The sequence below is a fragment of the Oncorhynchus mykiss genome, chromosome 4, assembly GCF_057628025.1.
Source record: "Oncorhynchus mykiss isolate SJ-2025 chromosome 4, ASM5762802v1, whole genome shotgun sequence".
In the NCBI taxonomy this organism is placed as follows: Eukaryota; Metazoa; Chordata; class Actinopteri; order Salmoniformes; family Salmonidae; genus Oncorhynchus; species Oncorhynchus mykiss.
The window spans coordinates 53,131,534-53,150,705 of NC_143025.1; the positions used below are offsets into that span (position 1 = coordinate 53,131,534).

The 19,172-nt window shown below is 42.8% G+C and overlaps 1 protein-coding gene across 2 annotated transcripts in view; it reads left to right on the forward strand.

The window, feature by feature from the left end:
* Window positions 1-19,172, forward strand: part of negr1 (neuronal growth regulator 1) — a 404,374-nt gene that overhangs the window by 311,334 nt on the left and 73,868 nt on the right. Inside the window, exon 7 of one of the 2 annotated variants that reach the window (XM_021599922.3) lies at window positions 4,584-4,625. The exons of the other annotated variant lie outside the window; for it this stretch is intronic. Within the exon in view, the coding sequence (XP_021455597.3) occupies window positions 4,584-4,625 (42 nt within the window). The remainder of the gene's footprint in view (window positions 1-4,583; window positions 4,626-19,172) is intronic. 2 annotated transcript variants of the gene reach the window in all.

The following is a 19,172-nucleotide window of genomic DNA, read 5'->3' on the forward strand; positions in this document are numbered from 1 at the left end:
TTGGATAAAAAACTTTCCCGTTTTAAGCGCAATATTTTGTCACGAAAAGATGCTCGACTATGCATATTATTGACAGTTTTGGAAAGAAAACACTCTGAAGTTTCAGAATCTGCAAAGATATTATCTGTGAGTGCCCCAGAACTCATTCTACAGGCGAAACCAAGATGAAACGTCAAACAGGAAATGAGCAGAATTTCTGAAGCTCTGTTTTCTAATGTCTCCTTATATGGCTGTGAATGCGACAGGAATAAGCTTAGACCTTCTGCCGTTTCCCCAAGATGTCGGCAGCATTGTGACGTATTTGTAGGCATATCATTGGAAGATTGACCATAAGAGACTACATTTTCCAAGTGTCCGCCTGGTGTCCTGCGTCGAAATTGGTGCGCAACGCCAGGTGCAAGTATTTTTCCATTTGATAGAGAGGAGAAACCAGGCTTCCACGAACGATATATCATCGAAGAGATATGTGAAAAACACCTTGAGGATTGATTCTAAACAACGTTTGCCATGTTTTTATTCGATATTATGGAGTTAATTTGGAAAAAAGTTCGCGTTTTGAGTACTGAATTTTCGTTTTTTTTTGGTAGCCAAATGTGATGTACAAAACGGAGGTATTTCTAATACACAAAGAATATTTTTGGAAAAACTGAGCATTTGCTATCTAACTGAGAGTCTCCTCATTGAAAACATCTGAAGTTCTTCAAAGGTAAATTATTTTATTTGAAGGCTTTTATGTTTTTTGTTGAAATGTTGCCTGCTGGATGCTAACGCTAATGCTAATGCTAAATGCTACGCTAGCTAGCTACTGTTACACAAATGATTGTTTTCCTATGGTTGAGAAGCATATTTTGAAAATCTGAGATGACAGTGTTGTTTACAAAAGGCTAAGCTTGAGAGATGGCATATTTATTTCATTTCATTTGCGATTTTCATGAATAGTTAACGTTGCGTTATGGTAATGAGCTTGAGTCTGTATTCACGATCCCGGATCCGGGATGGGGAGATCAGAGAGGTTTTAAGGTTGACAGCAGTGGTTTAATCAACGGCGATACGATATCACTTACTATTGATATCTACATAGCGCATTGATGTGAATCACCCTGCTGCTCTCTCATTTAACTATTCGCAACTCACGGATGATGGTTGTTGTGAATGGCTGTTCACAAATCTAAATGTGTATTTGAATCCAATAATGGTTGAGTTCAAGAAGTTTAAGCTGCCTATCAATCATTGTTTTTGAAACCAATGGGCAGCCAGTTAAACATATGCTCTTGCAACAGCTGCACAGTGCGGATCCCAGCCTATGGAATAAAAGTGGGGATTTTATTGTTCAATCTAATTCATGCTAATAAAAAAATAACAAATCCATAGGCCTAATGGAAACATGCTCAAACTTGAAGGGGCAATCTACATCAATTTTTGGATCTAGAAATTATATAAATCCTGTCAGGTTATTTCACTTAGAATTCACAGTATCACAATTCCAGTGGGTCAGAAGTTTACATACACTAAATTGACTGTGTCTTTAAACAGCTTGGAAGATTCCAGAAAATGATGTCATGTCTTTAGAAGCTTCTGATAGGCTAATTGACATCATTCGAGTCAATTGGAAGTGTACCTGTGGATGGATTTCAAGGCCTACCTTCAAACTCAGTGCCTCTTTTGCTTGACATCATGAGAAAATCAAAAGAAATCAGCCAAGACCTCAGAAAATGTTTTGTAGACCTCCACAAGTCTGCTTCATCCTTGGGAGCAATTTCCAAATGCCTGAAGGTACCACGTTCATCTGTACAAACAATAGTACGCAAGTATAAACACCATCATACCGCTCAGGAAGGAGATTCTTCAAAGTAGTCACCTTTTGCCTTGATGACATCTTTGCACACTCTTTGCATTTTCTCAACCAGCTTCACCTGGAATGCTTTTCCAACCGTCTTGAAGGAGTTCCCACATATGCTTAGCACTTGTTGGCTGCTTTTCTCTCAGTCTGCGGGCCAACTCATCCCAAACCATCTCAATTGGGTTGAGGTCGGGTGATTGTGGAGTCCAGGTCATCTGATGCAGCACTCCATCACTCTCCTTCTTGGTCAAATAGCCCTTACACAGCCTGGAGGTGTGTTGGGTCATTGTCCTGTTGAAAAACAAATGATAACATTTATTGGAATAACTGGAATTCTGATAGACTTTGGTTTTTAATGTTAAGATATAATTGTATTGTATTATATGTAGTAGGAAGCGATGGATTAGAAGAAGCCTACATAACCAACTGATAAAGTAAAATGTAACATCCATATATGGCCAGCTATGTGAACTTTAACATTGATTTATCTTGCAATAGATGTTGTTTAACTGGTAACATACATTTTTGTCTTGTTCTGATGCCTCTTAAGGGGGAAGTAATCTAAAAGTAATGGAATGTAATCAGATTAGATTAGTTTGAGTTATCCAAAAGTTACGTTACTGATTACAATTTTAGACTGGTAACCTACCCAACGCTGCCCATAGGAGAATGCTTTGAAGAACCCTTTTCGGTTCCAGGTAGAACAATTTTGTTTCCAGGTAGAACCCTTTTGAGTTCCATGTAGAACCTATTACACAGAGGGTTCTACATGGAACCCAAAATAGTTATTCTTGGAAAAAAATGGGTTCTATGGGGACAGCTGAAGAACCCTTTTGGAACCCTTTTTTTCTCAGTGTATGTAGCGATTCCCATCAAATATGTTGTTGTCTTTTCACACTATTCAAACCCCACAATCGAATAAACAGATTATGAAGCCCTTATAGCATATAGATCACATATTGCAAACCAATAATCTGAACAAAATTTCTGTGCATCCTTGACCATCGCTAATCAATATCCAAAAACAGCACAAGTTTTTTCTGCGAACCAGCACATCATCATCCTCTCTCTTTTGTGGCACCAATGTAGGTGGTTTTGGCAGGGGAAGTAGTAGTCTAGTGTGTGGTGTGGGAATAATGATAAGAGAACCTGGGGAGAACCTGCGGAATTCAAGCGAACCTTGGAGTGTTCACACTGCACATCAAATTGTTTGAAAGGGAGCAAGTGTGAAAACACCCTAAGGCGTGGTTTCTTTTGTAAAAATATTTGAAATGATAGACTAGATCCTATATGTTGAATATATTTAACACAATAGCATGCTGTAACAGCACTGCAAAGCTTCAACCATTGGCATCAATAAACTGTATGTACAATGTTACAGTATGCCCAGTGCAGTCAAAAACACAATTTCCTGTGTTTTATATTCATTTTCACACTATGAGGTTGGAATAATACTGTGAAATTGTGAAATTTAGTGTAAGAGCTGTTTGAAAAGACCGCCTGAAATTAATGCCTGTTTAGATGGGAGGGAGTTTTGGCTTTCTATGGTGACATCATCATTCAGTAAATGAGTTAATAGACCAATAAGTAAGGGAGTTCCAAACCTCCCTGCCAGTAACACCACATTTTCAGTTTTCCCCTCCCCACTCAAACCTCTCCCAGTCAGTCCTATCAAAAAAGAAGCCATGTTTGTCTGGGAGAGTCCCCAATCAATTTTTTGAATTGCTTTAGCGGCACCAGAAAATCCAGTTGTAATGTATTTTGTAGTTCCAGCAATGAGGTGCTTTAAAACTAAAAATGTATTTGCCTAGTTCGGTGGAGACCCAAGGAACCTCAAGAGTTAACCAAGCTTGTGAATGAGTTTGGTATCTCATGTTTTTATATTTTAACAGCAAAGTTAGGTATGTCGGAAGCTAGTGTAGTAGAGCAATCACAGTAAGTTACTTAATTGTCACCCAGAAATGGTTTGATATTGAGATAAAAATGGCTGCATGGGACCTTTACTGCCGAAAACTACACTAAATACATGTATTTGTCATATAGTTATGTAAATATGAACGTTTGAAATTTATAAAAAGGAAGACCTTTAATAGACACATCGGGTATGACTGTTTTTCCAAGATGGTGGATGTGGACATTTCAGGATGTCACATTATTCGATTCCCCAAATGCCACCGCCCGCTCAGTTTGAAATGAGTTCATAAAGTAATCAGATTGGGATTCACTTTCCCCTCAGAGGGATCAAAGAGGATTTTTTTCTCTCTCTCTCTCCTCATTCTTCAGGCAGACTCCAAAAAAAGGAGAACAAGAAATGGGGAGAGTTGCGTGATATTAAAGTGAAAATCAAATTACATCAATATGATTAAACGGCTGCCAACAAGGTGCAGATGTAATTATGATTGTTAATTGAGCCAAGTTTGATTCCACGCATCAAAGCGAGAGGCGGTCAGTAGTTTATAATTTCAGGACAAGGAAGTTTGATGAGCTCCATATGGACTCAGTCTAAGAACATTTTGAGAAGCTCAGCAGTGGCCTTTACCTAAGGGAAGGGATATGTTGTTAATTAGCATGTTTAGTTTATAGCTTACTACAGAAACGACAGACCTCAGGCATGGGTAGTTTTGTCTTCATTCCCTGTCCTTTGTCCTTGAATGTGGATTATTATTTTCTTTTGCGTCTCCATTCTGTTAATAATACATGAATGTCCTCTTTTTTCCTTCTTTCCCCCTTTTTTTCCCTGTAGCAATTATTGAACCCACCGCAACTAGTGCTGTCTCCCGCTCAGGTCAGTATATGTCACCGTGCTGTACGTAAACCAGCAAAGGGATCCACTCCACACTAACCTAAAAACCTCTCCTCCATCTCCAATTCCTCTCTCTTGATTGGCTGGGATGCCTGCTGGGGTACAGCTTCACTGTATGTGCTTTCACTTGCAGTTCATTTTGGTTTCTCAGGATTGGTTCTGTTTTGTTTCTGTTTTATTTTCTTCCTGTCAATGTAAACAGCTCGTCCGTCTCATTGCACACCCCCACCTCCTTTACTCTCTCTCCTTTGGAGCGTAGTGGCATCATTCAGTCACTTTGACTGTTACATATGGCTCTGGGACCGATGCGTTTCCTTTTGCTGATGGCTTTACTCTGGCTTCTTCATCCCGCCCCCTATGCTAGCTAAGTACAGTCTGCATGAAGGGCAGGATGTCAGTGAAAGGACCCTGTTACTTTGTTGTTTGCTATGTGCAGTGGCTCTGTCTCCGTTTCTCTCCTTCCAGAAGCAGCCGGGCTCTGCTGCTGCCACCTCTCTAACCTGTTGCTGTCGATGTGGCAGGTGTTTTTCCACTCTACTTCTGTTGCTTTCAAATTACAGCTCGGAATAATCCCTTTGCCAGGCCGTCTTTTCTCCCTCTCTTATGGTTTTAAGCAAGTCGCAGAATGTAATCTCTCTCGTTGGTTACATTATTTTGCTTAATACTGTTTGCACACATACTCACACCCCGCTCGCATACACACACACACATGCACAGACACACATGGCGAGTGACATTGCATGATAAATCTACTCAGCGCTATCCAGAGTTTTTCATCCTGCATCATGGATTTGCCCATCGTTTCATGTTCCATTCTGGAGACGTGGCTCTGTATGAGCATGTACTCTCCTGCATCCCTTACATTTTTACTTGGAAATGGATCTCCACGGGGATTTTGTCAAGTTGCAAGTCAAATCCTGCTCTCTGACAACACATAGCCCTGAACTCTCATTTTATGTAATGCTTGCAGAGCAAATGACAATTTCATGGTCCAACGCAAACCAGTGCTATCAATTGTGGAGATAAATTAACTCGACGTCCCATTGTTCTTGTTTTGTTCCAAGTTCCACATTTTATTTGTAGTAATTTTTTTGCAGTGCGCAAGCTGAGCAGCTTGGCATAGGCAATTGTTTTAGATTCCTGGCAACAGGTAGTCTCCAACTCATTTAACCATGTCTGTTAATTAGGTTGAAGATATATAATTATCTTCTGTCAGCTCCACAAAGGAGGAGTGGGGGAAAGGTCCATGTAGGGAATGACATTTGTTGTCATTTAGAGATGTCAAACAGGAACCAATTGATGCTAAACCTCATCAAACATGTAGATTAAACAATGTAATGATTCCCTTCAAATACCATTGATGCTCATTTAGGATTGCATTCTTGCTTGGTCTCATTTGACATGCTCAAACTATTATGAAAGTTAAAGTAAAAATGGTCATCACGACTAACTAATATACAAAGTAAATTGCATGGTTGTGGCAGCACCAGCCCACAAAACATTGCCTTCTTAAACAACACTGAAATGTCAATAAGAGGGTTAAGTACCTTTTTTGCAAACAACACATTGGCTAATGTTTTCTACATGAGATTTGTGAAATGTGCTCTACAGTTGACCTCTTCCTATAGGTTAGTGACAGTACAGTTTGACACCGCATGGCTGTGACAATGATATTAAATGGTCGGTCCAGTACTTGAATATCACTCTGTCTTGTTTGAGCACCGCTACAGTATGCACTGAAATGTTAATGCAGCCATTTTTATCTCAATATCAAATCATTTATGGGTAGCAATTTCTGAGATTGTTTTCAATTAAAATGGTAAAAAAATAAACAAAAATAATTTATTAGTAAAGAGCAATTCCTCAAGCAGGAATTTTTCTAGGACTGACTGAGAGTGGTCTGAGTGGGGAGGAGAAAACTGAAAGCTAACTGTTATTTGGAACTGTCTATTTATTAATTTACCAAATTGTCAAAGACTCCAGTCACCCAAGACATAGACTGTTCTCTCTGCTACCGCACGGGAAGCGGTACCGGAGCGGTACCGGAGTCTAGGACCAAAAGGCTCCTTAACAGCTTCTACCCCCAAGACATAAGACTGCTGAACAGCTAATCAACTAGCTTCCCAGACTACATTGAACCCCACTAAACCCCCTCCCCCCTTTGTTTTTACACTGCTGCTACTCGCTGTTTATTATCTATGCATAGTCACTTTAGAAATGACCTTGACTATCCTGTAACCCCGCGCATTGACTTGGTACCGGTACCCCCTGTATATAGCCTTGTTACTGTAATGTACATATCTTGTTACTTTTTCATCGATTATATTAATTTTTCTTTCGTTTATTTAGTAAATATTTTATCAAATTTGATTTGTCACTTGATTTGTCTCCATCTCACCAAAACAGGTCAACATTTCAGGTGGCCTTTTCCAACAATTCTTACACTAAAAAGGGCATTACCATCCTTTTCACAATTTCACAGTATTATTCCAAACTCATACTGTTGAAAAAATATATAAAATACATGTTTTTGACTGTACTGGGATGTTAAAATTATTTGATAAGTAGTAGAAAATGTGTAAATGTTCAAATTCAAAATGGATTTGTAGTCTATTTGTCGAGGTAATCTGAAGAGATTTCATCCAGTGCTTCCTGAAGCACTTCCCATAAATTGGATTGGCTTGTGAGCACTTCTTACGTACCATATGGTCAAGCTGCTCCCACAACAACTCAATAGGGTTGAGATCTGGTGACTGTGCTGGCCATCCAATTATAGACAGAATACCAGTGGACTGCTTCTTCCCTAAATAGTTATTTCATAGTTTGGAGCTGTGTTTTGGGTCATTGTCCTGTAGAGGGAGGAAATTGGCTTGAATTAAGCGCCATCCACAGGGTATGGCACGGCATTGCAAAATGGAGTGGGAGCCTTCCTTCTTCAAAATCCCTTTTACCCTGTACAAATGTCCCACTTTACCACTACCAACGCACCCCGAGACCATCACATTGCCTCCGCCATGCTTGACAGACGGTGTTAAGCACTCTTCCAGCATGTTTTCATTTTTTCTGCGTCTCACAATTTTTAAAATTTTTATTTCACCTTTATTTTAACCAGGTAGGCTACTTGAGAACAAGTTCTCATTTACAACTGTGACCTGGCCAAGATAAAGCATAGCAGTGTGAACAGACAACAGAGTTACACATGGAGTAAACAATTAACAAGTCAATAACACAGTAGAAAAAAGAAAAAAAGAGTCTATATACACTGTGTGCAAAAGGCATGAGGAGGTAGGCGAATAATACAATTTTGCAGATTAACACTGGAGTGATAAATGATCAGATGGTCATGCAGGTAGAGATACTGGTGCGCAAAAGAGCAGAAAAGTAAATAAATAAAAACAGTATGGGGATGAGGTAGGTAAATTGGGTGGGCTATTTACCGATGGACTATGTACAGCTGCAGCGATCGGTTAGCTGCTCAAATAGCAGATGTTTAAAGTTGGTTAGGGAGATAAAAGTCTCCAACTTAGGCGATTTTTGCAATTTGTTCCAGTCACAGGTAGCAGAGAACTGGAAGGAAAGGCGGCCAAATGAGGTGTTGGCTTTAGGGATGATCAGTGAGATACACCTGCTGGTGCGCGTGCTACGGGTGGGTGTTGCCATCGTGACCAGTGAGATAAGGCAGAGCTTTACCTAGCATGGACTTGTAGATGACCTGGAGCCAGTGGGTCTGGCGACGAATATGTAGCGGGGGCCAGCCGACTAGAGCATACAGGTTGCAGTGGTGGGTGGTATAAGGTGCTTTAGTAACAAAACAGATGGCACTGTGATAAACTGCATCCAGTTTGCTGAGTAGAGTATTGAAAGCAGTTTTGTAGATGACATCGCCGAAGTCAAGGATCGGTAGGATAGTCAGTTTTACTAGGGTAAGTTTGGCGGTGTGAGTGAAGGAGGCTTTGTTGCGGAATAGAAAGCCGACTCTAGATTTGATTTTAGATTGGAGATGTTTGATATGAGTCTGGAAGGAGAGTTCACAGTCTAGCCAGATACCTGGGTACTTATAGATGTCCACATATCCTAGGTGGGAACCATCCAGGGTGGTGATGCTAGTCGGGCGTGCAGGTGCAGGCAGCGAACGGTTGAAAAGCATGCATTTGGTTTTACTAGCGTTTAAGAGCAGTTGGAGGCCACGGAAGGAGTGTTGTATGGCATTGAAGCTCGTTTGGTGGTTCGATATCACAGTGTCCAAGGAAGGGCCAGAAGAATACAGAATGGTGTTGTCTTCGTAGAGGTGGATCAGGGAATCACCCGCAGCATGAGCAACATCATTGATATATACAGAGAAAAGAGTCGGCCCGAGAATTGACCCCTGTGGCACCCCCATAGAGACTGCCAGAGGACCGGACAACATGCCCTCCAATATGACACACTGAACTCTGTCTGCAAAGTAGTTGGTGAACCAGACAATTCAGTCATTTGAAAAATCGAGGCTACTGAGTCTGTCGATAAGAATATGGTGATTGACAGTCGAAAGCCTTGGCCAGGTCGATGAAGACGGCTGCACAGTACTGTCTTTTATCGATGGTGGTTATGATATCATTCAGTACCTTGAGCGTGGCTGAGGTGCACCCATGACCGGCTCGGAAACCAGATTGCACAGCGGAGAAGGTACGGTGGGATTCGAGATGGTCAGTGATCTGTCTGTTGACTTGGCTTTGGAAGACCTTAGATGGGCAGGGCAGGATGGATATAGGTCTGTAACAGTTTGGGTCCAGGGTGTCTCCCCCTTTGAAGAGGGGGATGACTGCAGCAGCTTTCCAATCCTTGAGGATCTCAGACGATATGAAAGAGAGGTTGAACAGGCTGGTAATAGGGGTTGCGACAAGGGCTGCGGATAGTTTCAGAAATAGAGGGTCCAGATTGTCAAGCCCAGCTGATTTGTACGGGTCCAGGTTTTGCAGCTCTTTCAGAACATCTGCTATCTGGATTTGGGTAAAGGAGAAGCTGGGGAGGCTTGGGCGAGTAGCTGCTGAGGGGTCAGAGCTGTTGGCCGAGGATGGAGTAGCCAGGAGGAAGGCATGGCCAGCCCTTGAGAAATGCTTGTTGACGTTTTCGATTATCATTGATTTATCGGTGGTGACCGTGTTACCTAGCCTCAGTGCAGTGGGCAGCTGGTAGGAGGTGCTCTTGTTCTCCATGGACTTTACAGTGTCCCAGAACGTTTTGGAGTTTGAGCTACAGGATGCACATTTCTGCTTGAAAAAGCTGGCCTTGGCTTTGGGTCACTGACTGCGTGTATTGGTTCCTGACTTCCCTGAACAGTTGCATATCGTGGGGACTATTCGATGCTATTGCAGTCCGCCACAGGATGTTTTTGTGCTGGTCGAGGGCAGTCAGGTCTGGAGTGTTCTTACTTCTGCATTTTTTGAACGGCGCATGCTTATCTAAGATGGTGAGGAAGTTACTTTTAAAGAATGACCAGGCATCCTCAACTGACGGGATGAGGTCAATATCCTTCCAGGATACCCGGGCCAGGAGGATTACAAAGGCCTGCTCGCAGAAGTGTTTTAGGGAGCGTTTGACAGTGATGAGGGGTGGTCGTTTGACTGCGGACCCGTAGCGGATACAGGCAATGAGGCAGTGATCGCTGAGATCCTGGTTGAAGACAGCGGAGGTGTTTTTGGAGGGCCAGTTGGTCAGGATAACGTCTATGATGGTGCCCTTGTTTACAGATTTAGGGTTGTACCTGGTGGGTTCCTTGATGATTTGTGTGAGATTGAGGGCAACTAGCTTAGATTGTAGGACTGCCGGGGTGTTAAACATATCCCAGTTTAGATCACCTAACAGAACAAACTCTGAAGCTAGATGGGGGGCGATCAATTCACAAATGGTGTCCACGGCACAGCTGGGAGCTGAGGGGGGTCGGTAGCAGGCGGCAACAGTGAGAGACTTATTTCTGGAGAGAGTCAAACTGTTTGGGTATGTTTGAGTATGTTTGGGTATCGAACTGTTTGGGTATGGACCTGGAAAGTATGACATTACATGCCATATCTGCAGTAGACTGCAACTCCTCCCCCTTTGGCAGTTCTATCTTGACAGAAAATGTTATAGTTGGGTATGGAAATCTCAGAATTTTTGGTGGCCTTCCCAAGCCAGGATTCAGACACGGCAAGGACATCAGGGTTGGCAGAGTGTGCTAAAGCAGTGAGTAAAACAAACTCAGGGAGGAGGCTACTGATGTTGACATGCATGAAACCAATGCTTTTTTGATCACAGAAGTCAACAAATGAGGGTGCCTGGGGAAATGAAGGGCCTGCATTTACCTCCACATCACCCGCGGAACAGAGGAGGATTAGTATGAGGGTGCGGCTAAAGGCTATCAAAACTGGTCGCCTAGAGCATTGGGGACAAAGAATAAAAGGAGCAGATTTCTGGGCATGGTAGTATATATTCAGGGCGTAATGCGCAGACGGGTATGGTGGGGGGCGGGTACAGCGGAGGTAAGCCCAGGCACTGGGTGATGATAAGTGAGGTTGTATCTCTGGACATGCTGGTTGTAATGGGTGAATTCACCGCATGTGTGGGAGGTGGAACAAATTAGGTATCAGAGGTATGAAGAGTGGAACTAGGGGCTCCATTGTAAACTAAAACAATGATAACTAACCTGAACAACAGTATACAAGGCATATTGACATTTGAGAGAGACATACAGCGAGGCATAAAGTAATCGCAGGTGTTGATGGCGATGACTAGGCAGAGAGGGTCGGATTAACTACACACAGAGCCTGAGTTCGCGGCTGGGGCCGACAGATAAAAAATAAATAAACATAATGGAGTACCGTGATTAATGGACAGTCCAGCAGGCATCAGCTATTTAGCCAAGTGATCATAGTGTCCAGGGGGCAGCAGTAGATGGAACAGGGAACCCGCCACTACGCTAGCAGGCGACAAGGCGCTTAAATCTAATCAAATCCAATTTTATTTGTCACATACACATGGTTAGCAGATGTTAATGCGAGTGTAGCGAAATGCTTGTGCTTCTAGTTCCGACAATGCAGTAATAACCAACAAGTAATCTAACTAACAATACCAAAACAACTGTCTTATACACAGTGTAAGGGGATAAAGAATATGTACATGAGGATATATGAATGAGTGATGGTACAGAGCAGCATAGGCAGGATACAGTAGATGGTATCGAGTACAGTATATACATGAGGTGAGTATGTAAACAAAGTGGCATAGTTAAAGTGGCTAGTGATACATGTATTACATAAGGATGCAGCCAATGATATAGAGTACAGTATATACGTATGCATATGAGATGAATAATGTAGGGTAAGTAACAATATATAAGGTAGCATTGTTTAAAGTGGCTAGTGATATATTTACATCATTTCCCATCAATTCCCATTATTAAAGTGGCTGGAGTTGAGTCAGTGTCAGTGTCAGTGTGTTGGCAGCAGCCACTCAATGTTAGTGGTGGCTGTTTAACAGTCTGATGGCCTTGAGATAGAAGCTGTTTTTCAGTCTCTCGGTCCCAGCTTTGATGCACCTGTACTGACCTCGCCTTCTGGATGATAGCGGGGTGAACAGGCAGTGGCTCGGGTGGTTGATGTCCTTGATGATCTTTATGGCCTTCCTGTAACATCGGGTGGTGTAGGTGTCCTGGAGGGCAGGTAGTTTGCCCCCGGTGATGCGTTGTGCAGACCTCACTACCCTCTGGAGAGCCTTACGGTTGTGGGCGGAGCAGTTGCCGTACCAGGCGGTGATACAGCCCGCCAGGATGCTCTCGATTGTGCATCTGTAGAAGTTTGTGAGTGCTTTTGGTGACAAACCAAATTTCTTCAGCCTCCTGTGGTTGAAGAGGCGCTGCTGCGCCTTCTTCACGATGCTGTCTGTGTGAGTGGACCAATTCAGTTTGTCTGTGATGTGTATGCCGAGGAACTTAAAACTTGCTACCCTCTCCACTACTGTTCCATCGATGTGGATAGGGGGGTGCTCCCTCTGCTGTTTCCTGAAGTCCACAATCATCTCCTTAGTTTTGTTGACGTTGAGTGTGAGGTTATTTTCTTGACACCACACTCCGAGGGCCCTCACCTCCTTCCTGTAGGCCGTCTCGTCGTTGTTGGTAATCAAGCCTACCACTGTTGTGTCGTCCGCAAACTTGAAGATTGAGTTGGATGCATGCGTGGCCACGCAGTCGTGGGTGAACAGGGAGTACAGGAGAGGGCTCAGAACGCACCCTTGTGGGGCCCCAGTGTTGAGGATCAGCGGGGTGGAGATGTTGTTGCCTACCCTCACCACCTGGGGGCGGCCCGTCAGGAAGTCCAGTACCCAGTTGCACAGGGCGGGGTCGAGACCCAGGGTCTCGAGCTAGATGACGAGCTTGGAGGGTACTATGGTGTTGAATGCCGAGCTGTAGTCGATGAACAGCATTCTCACATAGGTATTCCTCTTGTCCAGATAGTTAGTAGCCCTCCGACAGAGGCCGGTTGAAGGCACAGCGGATGGAGTATTCGTGGTGGTGTGGCGGGGCGCCGTGTCAACAGAGAATCCAAGCCAGATGGCGAAAGAGGTATTGTAGAATTTAGTTTGCTGGCCGGGAGATGCGCCTGGCTCACGGCTAACTGGTGCTAGCTTCGTGGCAGTGGCGTTAGCCACGATAGCCAATCGGTAGCAGCGGTGATCCGGTGCCAAGGTCCAGAGTTTACAGCAAGGATCCGGTGGAGTATCGGGCTCTAGCCGTGTCTGACTGTGGTTCGGGTGAACAGCTGAGTAGGTCGGGGTGGGCCTCAGGGATTACTTTGGTACTGGGTGCCACGGTGAGCTAGCTAGCTGCAAGCTGTGAGCTAGCTAGCTGCAAGCTGTGAGCTAGATAGCTGCAAGCTAGCTGTGAAGATCAGAAGTAGTGGTCCAGGGATTACGGCAGGAATCGGGCGTTGCTGTGGAGAGACAGTCCAATACTGGTAGACTGGCGAGTATTATCCAGGCTAAGAACAGGGATGGTATCTGTGCAGAGGGTAAAAGCCACTAGCAATGGCTAACAATGACTGAATAGCTAATTAGCTGGTTAGCTTCTGGAGGTTCTTGAATGTGTTCTAAAAATTACAAATAATAGCGATACCGTATCACATTGGGTGAGGCAGGTTACCGGAAGGTATAATCAAATTAAAAATCAAAAAGAGATTGAAAATAAAATTTAAATATATATACAAAAAATACGAAAAATACAAAAGTACACGAGACACAAACAAAACACATCTTCACTGCTACGCCATCTTAGACAAAATGTTATTCTTTGTGATCCGAACACCTAAAACTTAGATTTGTCTGTCCATAACACTTTTTTTCCAATCGTCCTCTGTCCAGGGTATGTGTTATTTTGCCCATCTTAATCATTTCTATTTATTGGCCAGTCTGAGATATGGCTTTTTCTTTGCAACTCTGCCAGAAGGCTAGCATCCTGAAGTCGCCTCTTCACTGGTATTTTGCTGTTACTATTTAATGAAGCTGTCAATTGAGGACTTGTGAGGCGTCTGTTTCTCAAACTAGACACTTTAATGTACTTGTCCTCTTGCTCAGTTGTGCACCGGCGCCTCTCACTCCTCTTTCGATTCTGGTTAGAGACAGTTTGCGCTGTTCTGTGAAGGGAGTAGTACACAGAGTTGTACGAGATCTTCAGTTTCTTGGCAAGTTCTCGCATGGAATAGCCTTCAATTCTCAGAACAAGAGTAGACTGACGAGTTTCAGAAGAAAGTTATTTGATTCTGGACAGATACTGGCCAGATACTCAACTAGTCTAAAGAAGGCCAGTTTTGATGCTTCTTTAACAGTTTTCAGCTGTGCTAACAATTGCTAAGATTTTTATAATGATCAACTAGCCTTTTAAAATTATAAACTTGGATTAGCTAACAACATGCCATTGGAACACAGGAGTGATGGTTGCTGATAATGGGCCTCTGTACGCCGATGTAGATATTCCATAAAAAATCTGCCGTTTCTGGCTACAATAGTAATTTACAACATTAACAATGTCTACACTGTATTTCTGACATGCACAGCTCTCTGGGTGAGGTTATGTCTTCAAGTCTCCAGTGGGTGATGAAGTCCCTTCGTTGTATGTAATGTATTACAGATTATGAACAGGTGCAGTCAGATGGCAGGAGGGGTGGTGTGTTTGACACTCCAAACCAGGAGAGATGTGCATCATCTCTCCAAACCGTCTCTACAAGGTAGAGTTGATATGCACAGCACTGAGAACCAGAAGTGGGACCAAGTAATTGTTTTACAAGTCACAAGTAAGTCTCAAGTCTTAGCACTAGCCAGTTGTAGCTCAATCTTGGGTGCAATGACTGACAGTGTGGAGGCTCATTGATTTAATGTTACCTTAGCCTACCTGCTACACTAGCAAATTTATATATAGCTGTCGGCTATATTAGCCACGACTTACCGTTCTTTGTGCAGCTTCAAATGTCGAACAAAGTTGGAAGTTGTTGCTCCTCCGTTTGTATTTTTCTTCCCGCATGTTTTGCAAGTTGAAATCAGTTTTCTGTTGACCTCAGCGTAGTCTTTATATCCGAAAATAATAATTTAGGTATAATCTTTCCAAGGGCTCTATCTGAATTCACCCGCCGACGTTCCTCTGCACATCCACACCCAACTTTTTGTTAACTGGCACAATTTGATTGGCTGCTCTCCGATTCAAACTGTAATCCGTTAAATGAAGAGTTGATGCGCTGCCCCCTTTTTTTAATAGCATCATTTTTTATATTTGGACTTGGGGAGGGTATCAAGTCAGTTCGAGTCAAAAGGCTCAAGTCTAAGTTAAGTCACGAGTCATTGGTGTTGAAGTCAAAGTCGAGTTGCAAGTCATCATATTTGTGACTCGAGTCCACACCTCTGCTGAGAACATTATCAATGGTTATTAGGTGAATTCCAGGACAGTGATAGTATTTTGACCTATGACCAGGTCAAATGTGACCAACCTGAAGTGGGACTGGTGCCTGGCCACGTACTGCCTCAGCCTTCTGCTCCCGATATGGTAGGGGCGGCGGTTCCCACAACACTGCTGAATGACAAATGCACCAGGTTTTGTAAGTAGCCTGTGAATTAAATCAAATATGATCACTCAATAAACATACAGAAGTAATTATATTAATAGAGTAAGTACAGAATAGATTCAGGCTAGTGACGCTAATATGCAACCAGCTGTGTAATGTTATATTGCTGAATGCTTGCTGACACGTATTTGTAGCATGTTAGCAAAAAAACAGGCTGGACAAGTACAATCCTTCATTTTTTTCCACCCTAGAAAATGCACAATTAGACTTTTATGAGAACAGTCATGGTGTTTCAGCACTACTAGCAGATGAAGCCCCTAAATGCTAACCTATCCCTTGATCATGAATCCCAGTTCATTACAGGAAAGGCAGAATTCCACCAGGGCCTGAGTTATTGAGAGCAAGTGCGTACCGGTTTGTTTCAAGAACTGCAACACTGCAGGTTTTTTTGTCAACTCATAATGTTTGAGTATACTCAGGTGTTCATAATGTTTGGTATACTCAGTGTTGATCCGTAGTGCCGTTTGAACAAATTTATTTTTGTATGTTTTTATTTATTTTACTAGGCAAGTCAGTTAAGAACAAATTCTTATTTTCAATGACGGCCTAGGAACAGTGGGTTAATTGCCTGTTCAGGGGCAGAACGACAGATTTGTACCTTGTCAGCTCGGGGGTTTGAACTTGCAACCTCGACGGTTGCTAGTCCACCGCTCTAACCACTAGGCTACCCTGCCGCCCCAATATAGAAGCTAAGATGATAGAATACGCTCCCATACGCTTCTCCTTTTACTTTTTTCATAAATCATAGACCGCTTAACAAGCATCAGTCCAAATATTTTGAGACATACAATGTACCCAGGAAACAGGGGAAACCCTGAGGAGATTTCCCATTAGGACCCTTTAGGGTTTTGGTGCAACGTTTTCCAACTAACGTTCTTAGAACATTCTAAGAACATGGTGTGATGGTCCCAAGGAAACGTTCTCAGGGGGACCTTTATTTAGTTCCCTGTACGTTCCCAGGACTTCACTGAGGACCATGTCAGGACAATGCCAGGACCTTTTTAGGACTTTCTTGGGATGTTGTGTCATGGGGACGTCCCCGGGGACTATCCTGGAACTGGACAAAATCTCCAGGGGACCATGACAAAACTTCCTGACGACTTTAGGCAACCATTTCGTGACTCATTATTGTTTGCAGGGTTCTGTGTCCCACATGTCTTGTTTTTCAGAATTGTAGAATCTGTTATCTATATTGCACACACATATTATAGAGGATATATATATATATATATATTACATGACCAATAGGAATGTGAACACCAGTAGTAAGTGTTGCAACCGAGGACAGACGATTTTTACGCGCTTCAGCACTTGGCGGTCCCGTTCTGTGAGTTTGTGTGTCCTACCACTTCGTGGCTAACGCGTTGCGGCTCCTAGATGTTTCCACTTCACAATAACAGCACTTACAGTTGACCGGGGCAGCTCTAGCAGGGCAGACATTTGACGAACTGACTTGTTGGAAAGGTGGCATCCTATGACAGTGCCACGTTGAAAGCCACTGAGCTCTTTAGTATGGGCCATTCTACTGCCAATGTTTGTCTATGGAGATTGCATGGCTGTGTAATCAATTTTATACACCTATACATACTTTTGTATATAGTGTATATTTTTTAAATATTCTATGAATACGATCAGGTGTTTTGTTCATTAGCACTCCAAATATAGTCCCAAGATGAACAGATGCAAAACGGAGAACATTCTCACATTGTTTCTTTCTTCCATTTACCAGTTTTTGATCCTTTTTTGCTCTAAATAATCTTTACTATTACATACAGTGCTCTTGACTTTTTCCACATTTTGTTACATTATAGCCTTATTCTAAAATATATTAAATACATAAAAATCCTCAACAATCTACACACAATTCCCCATAATAACAAAGTGAAAACAGGTTATTAGAAATGTTTGCAAATTTATTAAAAATAAGTATTGAGACTTTGCTATGAGACTCGAAATTGAACTCATGTGCATCCTGTTTCCATTGATCATCCTTGAGATGAGTCCACCTGTGGTAAATTCAATTGATTGGACATTATGTGGAAAGGCACACACCTGTCTAAGGTCCCACTGTTGACAGTGCACGTCAGAGCAAAAACCAAGCCATGAGGTCGAAGGAATTGTCCATAAAGCTCAGAGACAGGATTGTGTTGAGGCACAGATCTCTGGAAGGGTACCTTAACATTTCTGCAGCATTGATGGTCTCCAAGAACACATTGGCCTCCATAATTCTTAAATGGAAGAAGTTTGGAACCACCAAGACTCTTCCTAGAGCTGTCCGCCCAGCCAAACTGAGCAATCGGGGGAGAATGGCCTTGATCAGGAAAGTGACCAAGAACTCGATGGTCACTCTGAGAGAGCTCTAGAGTTCCTCAGTGGAGATGAGAGAACCTTCCAGAAGGACAACCATCTCTGCAACACTCCACCGGTCAGGCCTTTATGGTAAAGTGGCCTGACAGAAGCCACTCCTCAGTAAAAGGCACATGACAGCCCGCTTGGAGTTTGACAAAAGACTCTCAGACCATGAGAAACAAGATTCTCTGTTCTGATGAAACCAAGATTGAACTCTTTGGCCTGGATGCCACGCATCGTGTCTGGAGGAAACCTAGTACCATCCCTACGGTGAAGCATGGTGGTGGCAGCATCATGCTGTGGAGATGTTGTTCAGAGGCAGGGACTGGGAGACTAGTCGGGATTGAGGGAAAGATGAATGGAGCAAAGTACAGAGAGATCTTTGATGTAAACCTGATTCAGAATGCTCAGGACATCAAACTCAGGCGAAAGTTCACCTTGCAACAGGGCAACAACCCTAAGCACACAACCAAGACAACGCAGGAATGGCTTCGGGAAACATCTTTGAATGTCCTTGATTAGCCCTGCCAGAGCCCGGACTTAAACCCGATCGAACATCTCTGGAGAGACCTGAAAATAGCTGTACAGCAACGCTCCCCATCCAACCTGACAGAGCTTGAGAGGATCTGAAGAGAAGATACCAAAGGTGGCAAAGGAGCTTCAACAAAGTACTGAGTAAAGGGTCTGAATACTTTTGTAAATGTGAATTTTCAGTTATTTTTTTTATTTTTTGTAAATTAGCAAACATTTCTAAAACCCTGTTTCTGATTGTCATTAGGGGGTAATGTGTGTAGATCAATAAGAAACTTTATTTTTATTCAATTTTAGAATGAGGCTGTAACCTAACAAAATGTGGAAAAAGTCAAGGGGTCTGAATGCTTTCCGAATGAACTGTACATCATTCTGACCATTTCTGACATAATCAGACTATTACTTTATGCAAGGGTATCATAATAGTATCATGAATCTTGGATCCATGGCTTAAAGTCACGTACATCACATCATTACACTATTTTTGTTTACAAAGCACTGCTCCATAAGCTTCCCACTTACCTAACAT